This window comes from Rosa chinensis, chromosome 7 (assembly GCF_002994745.2).
Source record: "Rosa chinensis cultivar Old Blush chromosome 7, RchiOBHm-V2, whole genome shotgun sequence".
Lineage (NCBI taxonomy): Eukaryota > Viridiplantae > Streptophyta > Magnoliopsida > Rosales > Rosaceae > Rosa > Rosa chinensis.
In genome coordinates, this window is record NC_037094.1 from 15,589,269 (window position 1) to 15,597,697 (window position 8,429).

At 36.7% G+C, this 8,429-nt stretch overlaps 2 protein-coding genes across 4 annotated transcripts; one reads left to right on the forward strand and one right to left on the reverse strand.

Moving 5' to 3' along the window:
- Positions 1-64: 64 nt before the first annotated feature.
- LOC112178191 (uncharacterized protein At2g38710) lies at positions 65-3,993 on the reverse strand. 3 transcript variants are annotated; one of them, XM_024316381.2, is made up of 6 exons: positions 3,839-3,993; positions 3,401-3,535; positions 2,441-2,560; positions 1,617-1,731; positions 894-987; positions 65-471 (listed from the first exon to the last, which is right to left on the reverse strand). In XM_024316381.2, exons 2-6 carry the CDS (start codon positions 3,502-3,504, stop codon positions 272-274), a joined length of 633 nt encoding a protein of 210 aa, XP_024172149.1. In that variant the 5' UTR covers positions 3,505-3,535; positions 3,839-3,993; the 3' UTR covers positions 65-271. The 3 variants fall into 3 exon arrangements, with proteins under 3 accessions (XP_024172149.1, XP_024172148.1, XP_024172150.1); XM_024316380.2 differs by having other exon boundaries at positions 3,401-3,584; positions 3,839-3,929; XM_024316382.2 differs by having other exon boundaries at positions 3,737-3,868.
- A 2,243-nt stretch (positions 3,994-6,236) lies between these two features.
- Positions 6,237-8,429, forward strand: LOC112176987 (5-amino-6-(5-phospho-D-ribitylamino)uracil phosphatase, chloroplastic). The gene has a single exon (XM_024315132.2). The coding sequence runs from the start codon at positions 7,063-7,065 to the stop codon at positions 8,215-8,217; it is 1,155 nt and encodes a 384-aa protein (XP_024170900.1). The 5' UTR covers positions 6,237-7,062; the 3' UTR covers positions 8,218-8,429.

The following is an 8,429-nucleotide window of genomic DNA, read 5'->3' on the forward strand; positions in this document are numbered from 1 at the left end:
AGGTCGGGTCGAGTATGAACTTACAAATGGGCTAGTTAAATGTGTCGATAGCTAGTTGGGCATATGCGGTGTAGAAACATTACAGTTAAATTTTGAAATACACACACTCTACAAATACAGCTTCCAGGTTTCTCATCAACGTGAGTTTCCAAATTGTTGTAGGTCACTTTCTTCAATATCCAAATTGAATTGATAGGCATTGTATCTATTATTGCAGTTTGGCCTGGAACAACAAACAAATCCACTCCAAACCACATGCTTTCTGGATGAATCACTGATTGCTGGACTTGGAGCCAGATGTAGCTGCGCCTCTGCTTGCCTTCACATAAGAAACGTAGTCGCTGTGGTGCATTGTATATAATGAGCTCTGGTAGCGGGTCAATCGTATACGCTTCCGAAGTGACTCGGTGATGGTACCAGTATACCCTGCTTTCCGCATCAATGAGTCAATTGCTTCTATTTGAGTCCAACCTGAAAACCAAAAGGGCACCAGAATAAGAGACTATAATTTAGTCAAACTTTATGGCTGTAAAACTTTTGGCTTGATGGTCAAGTAAACCTTAAACATAATGAACAAGCCCCTAATGGGACCTAGATGAAATTATTGAAACACAAGATGTTTGCAAGCAGATTTTATCATCGTATTTCACTTTTTGCTGCAAAACATGGCAGAAATAGGTATATACTTCGGAGTTTGGATTACTGTGGACAAAAACATTAAAACTGGGGAGATAACTACAAGTGACCCATGAACACCAAATAATTGACCAAGCCTGATCTTAATCTGCAGGTATGACGACTTGGGTTTATCGTAAATAATGGATTTATATATTGCCATGAAAGAGTGGTAGTAGGATCATAGCCCTGATCTTAATAAGCATAGGATGAATTACCTTCATGCGCAGCAACCTCAGGCAAGTATGTTGCATTGCGCCTTGTACCATAGCCCGGATCAGTAAACTCAATGATTATACCATGCTTCCCAACCTGAAACAATTATTCACCGTAACCATTAAGCACAAGCCCTTGATACTTTCTCCAGTGTATACTAAAAACAACATCTGCATTCTATATAAGAATACAAAGTTAATCTAAATTATCAATCCTGTAGTACTTCATTTAATAATAGATTAGTATGTGAACCAACATAAGCAATCGCTATCACCTAAACTTACTATTATCCATATAATGCCTACTGTTTTGACAGTAGATAAGAGTGGACGAAACTTTTTTTTTTCCCCTCATCTCATCTAATCTAGAGATTTTATTCTCACAATAAATTAAAAAAATAACCAGAGACTTTTTGTAATTATAATGGCTTACGCATCGGGTATATTTTGCACAGCACATTATTAAGATTGGATATCTATTGTTGGGACAAGTAAGAGTAAGCAGATCACTTGTGCATACAGTGAATTACTGCAAATTGCAAGTTACATACACAGAATGACCTAACAAACTTCCCATAATGATTAAGTTACTCTCCCTGCTGTTACATTTTGCACAGCAGTATTTGGGATACAACAGATACTAGGTTATTGGTGCATGCAGTGAATTACTGCAGACAATAAGATAGAAACATAGGATCCTAACATATCCCAGTGTGAATAACATACCTCCCAATCAAGGTAGTCATCAGCAGTTTCATAATCAGTCAAAATGGAAACTGTACATTCCAAATATGGTAATTCCTTAGCTTGTATTGGGGGAAACCTGCGGTCCCTCAAAGCACTGGAGGACATTCCAAACAATAAATAATCATTACAGATTGAACAAAAAAAAAAGAATAAAAGAAAAGAAATCTGATAAGAAGTTCACATTTAACCTCAGATAGAACAGGAGTTAAAACTGGGTAAATGAGCAGGAACTACATGGATCTCCCACACACAAAAAAATTAAATTAAATTAAATACCCAGTCAATTCTTTCACTTGATTGTATAGCTGTTTTAACTTACGAACGAATGGTGCCGCTAAGGTATTGGCCTATGTCGTACCCACAAGTATAAGTCCTTAATTACATAATTCTATAAATTTCTAGAAGAAAAGCAGGCAAAAAATTGCATTTTCAGATGTCATCACAACTCTCTTCTCCTGAGACTCTGTTTTAATTTTAACTTCTACTTAATAATCAAAGAACAACAGAGTCAACCCAGGCCATATGTTTCTTACAATGAAAATTGTGGGGAAAGAATGTAGAACAAGGTCTTAGAAATATTATTCAGCAATCATCAAATTTCAAATCAATATTCTGTATGTCCAAGGCAGATGCCAGATCTGTTATTGTAAACTTGCTGAGTGGAATTAGAGAAAGATATCTAAATGTAGCTATGACTGCCTAAAAGTAATAAAGTCAGATAAAGAGAACATGAAAACATATTATCGCATGTACAATTGCAAGCCGGCATGAATCGATACAAAGTACAAGATTCATGATAATACCTGTTTAGAGTATAGTCCTTGAATCCATTAACCAAGCCACGAGGTTCTAGTGTTCCAATACATCCACGCAAACGAGGCTCACTACCATTCACCATTTTCTTCCAAGTAACAAACAATGGACTGAGACAAAGCATTTAATATTAGAACATACTCAAGGTCCTCTTTGGAGATAGAAAACCAATGTGTGTCAACCTTCAGATCAGATATCAACAATTAAGATGCATGTCACCCGCTCTCATCTACTCTAACCCCACTCTAATAAAGTCCTCGAGTTTGTTCTCAACTTAAAGTCTTCATAAAAAAATGATATAGGCATACAAACAACTTTTGAAATAATTTATAAACCATGAAACAAGACGTTTCCAGAAAACATACGTGAAACAACATTGCTGGTTACTTGTCATACATAGCTCACAAAAGACAATGAATCATATGAATATCATATTGTCAGATAATATGGAGAGGATGTCCTAGTTAGGCTAAGAGCAGATGCATCTCACCTCCATATAAGCTGAAGCAATGGTTCCTTAAAAAAAAAAAAAAACTAAATAAGGCACAGAAGGACATAGCGTTGTTGGTAACTGCACCTCTCTTCTAAGGAGGATGAGGCAAGCATTAATCTTATGGCCATTCCTCAACAGAGAGAAATCTGATCAGCAACTAATTCAAAACATCAAAAACTCAAGAATCGAGGGAGGATCTCTTTCACCAGAAAGAAACCAAGTCCGACACTGGCATATACACCAGACCTTGTGACATTTTGCTGCCGCTAAAAACATAGGTTGGTTGCCACATAGTATTCCTTTTTAATGGTTAAACATTTACAGAATAACCACACAAGTCGAACTACATTCTCCTAATCAACTCCGTATACACCGCCAATGCGAAATGCCAATAAATTTTGCGACGAAATATAATCGAAACATATAAAATGAGTGAGTGGATAAAGGAAGAGAGTACTGTTGGCCATCCTCGAATGCCGGGGGAGGAGCTTCTTCAGTGTTGTAGTGAGCCAGGAGCGTGTCAAAGCAATACACCACCATCTCCTTGTTCGCCGACACCATTTTCAAGTATGATCAGTTCAATTTGACCCCCCTGAGTTGGAATTTTAGAGAATCAAACAACCTTTTTACATACCCAATTTCTGCAATCAGCCAAAGTTTACTAATTGAAGTTGTTTGAACACTTGGAATCAAAAATCTAAGTCCAATCTAGCAAGTAAACCAAAAAAGTAATCATCTTTAACACGAAATCTCTTTATTGGAAAAAAAAGAAAAAAGAAGAAAAAAAGGTTACCCATTGAAGATCAGAAACTTCAAAAAAGAATGGAATGTAAATTGCTGATGGGAGCAAAGTGTTGGTTTTTTGTATAAGCGTAGAGAGATGAGAGGTACCTACCTGGAGCTTTAGTTTAGTGCTGGAGCTCGGAGACGGTAGGAAGAAGACGCAGCGCTTTCCTTTCTTTGTTTCAGATTTCGGGCTTTATTTGATGCTTTGGGCTTATTATATTCGTTTTCTTTTGGGCCTGATTTTTTCTTCTTTTTCTTGATTGGTTAGTGTCTTTTTTTTTTTTTTTTTTACATCGTTGGAGTTTGAATTTTAGGTAAAGTATTTCTTCTTTCAGCTTAAATCGAACTCTTATCTTATAATGAAGAAAAATATATGAAATTAACTTATTATTACCAAATATTAAAATCCTCACAAATATACATTTATACTTGTCACGAAAGTTCGGATGTTTCCCATCAGACCATCATAAAATTTAGGTATATTTTAACTAAATTTTTGAAGCGAAATATGAATGTGTCGACTTTGATCTTGTGGTGTTGATCAAGACCACCACATGCATCATTCATGATCATGTTGATGTCGGTATCATGTTGATATCATGCATGATCATGTTGTTGGTGGTTTGAGCTTGGTTGGAAGCATCTCAATCTGATAGTGAATGTCGACTTTGGTATGTGGAGATGGTCTGGCCATGTTTGACCTTTGTTACATGCATCATTCTTGATTGCAAACCAAAGCTGAATGGTGTTTTGTAGTGCTTTTGTTCTTATTTGAGAGTTCAAAACTATTTTGAGTATGAGATTCTTGAAAGAGAACGTTTTCCATCATCGGCCGACCATGAATCACAAGTCGACTACGTCGGAATCTTAACCTCAAGCTAGCTGTGTGTTTGTTTTTTTTTTTTTTTAATTATTGAAAGTTAAAATTCTCACAAATATATTATTTTTTATAATTATCATCAAACGTTAAACATTTAACTATCGTCATTTGATTTTGTAATGTGTTGTCAATGTCTCAAATTCTGAATGATTAAAGTATTGCTTGATTATTGAAGACATTAGTAGGTCTGCGAGTTCTATAATTTTCTGAACTCTTGATCAACCAGTATTTTTCTTAGTTAATTATATAGATGTAGGATAAGAATAATTCTTATTTGATTAAGCTCCCACTACCAAAATGTTAGAATAATTCTTTCATATGCCTCATTCTCCAAGGAAGATTGTATATTTAAAGAAACTAATTAAGCAAGCAATGAGAAGATTCTGCTCAGATTACGCAGCAAATCAAGAGAGCTTGCTTAACATGGACAGAAGGCTTCATTTGACAGTGACTATCAACCTCTCCTTGTTTAGTTCACCATAACTTCCTTCATTTCCATCTCTTCCTCCATTGGTGATCGGATAAGTCACACTAGGCAGCCTGGAGCCTAAGATATACAAAATAATCTGATTTAGATGTTTTTCACTGCTCAAAGTCGAGTTGTCTGTCAATCTAAACCATTGATCATCAAAATTCGTAGTTATACAAAAGTCTAGTTCATCGATCTTATCAAATATCATTACAAATGTAATTTAATTTATAATGTACAGTAATTCTCACGATTGAAAAATGCAGCAATTATATAAATAAATACAAAGCTAATATATAGTATATGATGTGTTTACTTCAATGGATTTGCTTGAAATAGACGTTTTTTTTTTCTTTTTCTTAGCAACATTGTAGTTCTTATCTTTTTATGTTATGATTTTCAGCTGCCGAATGCATAAGAAACACGTTCATATTTTATTCGCTTCTGTTTGGTAAGTAATCAGCACTTTCATATTTTAACCTTATTTGTTTCGTAACTTAGCTAACGATGGAGACTTGCATGTGCATTACACCTTGATTGGAAAAGGTGTGTTGATGATAATTAGGAAATGAAGCCATCCATGATAACGACATGTATAGTGCCAAACATAGGTAAGATTTGATGCATGAAATATACGTAAAACGTTTATCTAACACGCATAAAGAGAGATACGGCCTAATTTTAGGTAAAAAACTACGGTTGAACAATTTCAACTAAAAAACTACTTACTTTAATAACAATTCCACTAAAAAAAATATCGAGTGTAGCATCTAAGACATTTACCACTTGTTTTGAGGTAACGCATGATCTAATCGAAACTCCACAGTCTGACCCCTAAAATCTTCACAGCATAATCATCTTGATGCCCATCGATTATTTATGCGATTAAAAACAAACACAAATCGAGTAAAAAAATCACCAATCAATTTAGACCTCATGCTTCCGGTATAAATCTTCAATCATATATGCTATTTAAAGCGCCATCATACAGTATCTACCTACAATAATATCGTGCAAACATTATTAAGTAAGTCGAAAAGATATCACAATAAATTGTAAGAAAATCTAGCCTTATTTTTATATACGGTATAGCGTATAGATATACCGACCAGAAAAAGAATCAAACCCTAATAAGACACAGCAGAACAGACCCACCGTGAAATATTGTGGCGAGCTCCGGGGCAAATTGTGGTTCACCCAAAAACAACAGCTATCGTCACCAGTTTACCGAAAGGAGTCAAAATCCATCGACTCATATAACCGCCACGTGTCCAAGCCGGTGACTTTCGCCGGCATCACCGCTTTCTCTCTCCCGGGCAATTTATAAGCCACAAAAAAAAGACCCTTCTCCAAGAAACGCAAAAACGGGGAGAGATTCATCATCCAATCTCTTTTTCTCAAACACATAAAAGAATTCCAATCTCTCTCTCTCTCTCTTTCTCCCAGACCTCCAATTCTTCATCATCCAACTCCTTTGCTCCTTCCCCAGGTTTTTTTTTATATATTTTTTTTAATGGTTGTTGTGACATAAATAAAAGTAGGAGTGTTTGTATATATTTTTAGTTTGTGGGTTTGAATTTGTGAGCAGAATCTGGGTTGTTCTGTAGCTCAAAGATTTAGATTTTTTTTTTTTTTCCTTTTTGGTGGGTCTTTTGCTGTGTATATTCTGTATATTTAGCTTCTTTTTTTTTTTAAACTTTCTGGGGTTGGATTTTGAGTAGCTTTTTGAGCAGTGGGGGTTGTTAATTGGAGGATTTGGGTTGATGGGTCTGATGGGTTATGCTTAGTTTCTGTGTCAAGGGATTGGTTTTTATTGTTCTTTGACAGTATAGCTGGATTTGGTCAAGAATCATTCCAACTTGCTTTTCACAAGATTGGATTGATATAGGATTAGGCTGAAATTTGACCCTGAGGGTAGTGCTAAATCTGCAGTTGTTGAATTGTGAAACTTTAGCTTGGTTTAGATTTTGTTTTGGGGTCAAGAATGGTTGAATCATTGGCTTCAACCTCTTTCATTGGGCATAGACCGCTCTTTGCCGGAGCTTTAGTTAAGGATGTCTCCAGCAAGAGGAGGTCTGTGGATATTGTTTGGTTTCCTAAAGCAAAATGTCTTGGTAGAAGGGTTATTATGTCTCCTCCTTTGCCGAGGCTGGGAGTTGATCGCTCTAAAAATTCATCGATCAATGCCCTTGCAATGGAGCTTGCGCATGAGACATATTCATTCAAGGAGGATAGCATTCCCCGGAAATGGAATTATCCTCCGGATACAGGGGTAGATCAAACTGGTATAGATCGAAGGCCTGGTTTGTGGCCACCGGAGAATAAAGCAGATATCCCTTCACTACATAACCCCTTGCTTCGGCAAGAACGGATGGGAAGTGGTTGGCTAGTTGCCATATTCGAGTGGGAAGGTGTTCTGATTGAAGACAACCCTGACCTTGAGAAGCAAGCCTGGCTGGCTCTTTGTGAAGAAGAAGGTAAATCTCCTCCCCCAGCTTTCGTTCTTAGAAGAATAGAAGGTATGAAGAATGAGCAGGCGATTTCTGAAGTTCTCTGCTGGTCAAGAGACCCAGCGCAGATGAGAAGAATGGCTGCTCGTAAGGAAGACATTTACCAAGCTTTGCAAGGTGGAATATATAGATTGCGAGCTGGATCAAGAGAGTTTGTGAATGTTTTGATGCATTACAAGATACCAATGGCATTGGTCTCTACACGTCCTAGGAAAACTCTTGAGGCTGCAGTTGGGAACATTGGTATTGAAGAATACTTCAATGTGATGATAGGTGCAGAAGATGTTCAAAGGGGGAAGCCTGATCCTGAAATGTTTGTGTATGCGGCACAGCTTCTCAAATTCATACCTGAGCGGTGCATTGTATTTGGTAACTCAAATCAAACAGTGGAGGCTGCCCATGATGCGCGGATGAAGTGTGTGGCTGTTGCTAGCAAGCATCCTGTATATGAGCTTGCAGCTGCAGACTTGGTGGTTAGGCGCTTGGATGAGCTATCTGTGGTTGATTTGAAAAATCTTGCTGCAGTAGAATCAGCTGAATTTGGTGAAGAGCCAGAGTTGGAACTGGAGGAGGAAGAAGAAGATACATCTCCGTCTACCAGGGTAGCATTTGATGATAATTTCTGGTAACTCCTGTTAAAATGTACAGATCTTTATTCTTCATTTGATTGATGATATAGTTTTATATCAACAATGCTGTGTATAAGCAAAAAAGGAAAGTGACAAAAAAAGAAAAAAAGAACAAAGCTAAAATATTTCAGGTTGTCTGCATTAGACCACCTTGACGTTAGCATCTCTGTATTTGCTGTAAAATATAATATATGTTTACAACTTCAACTATC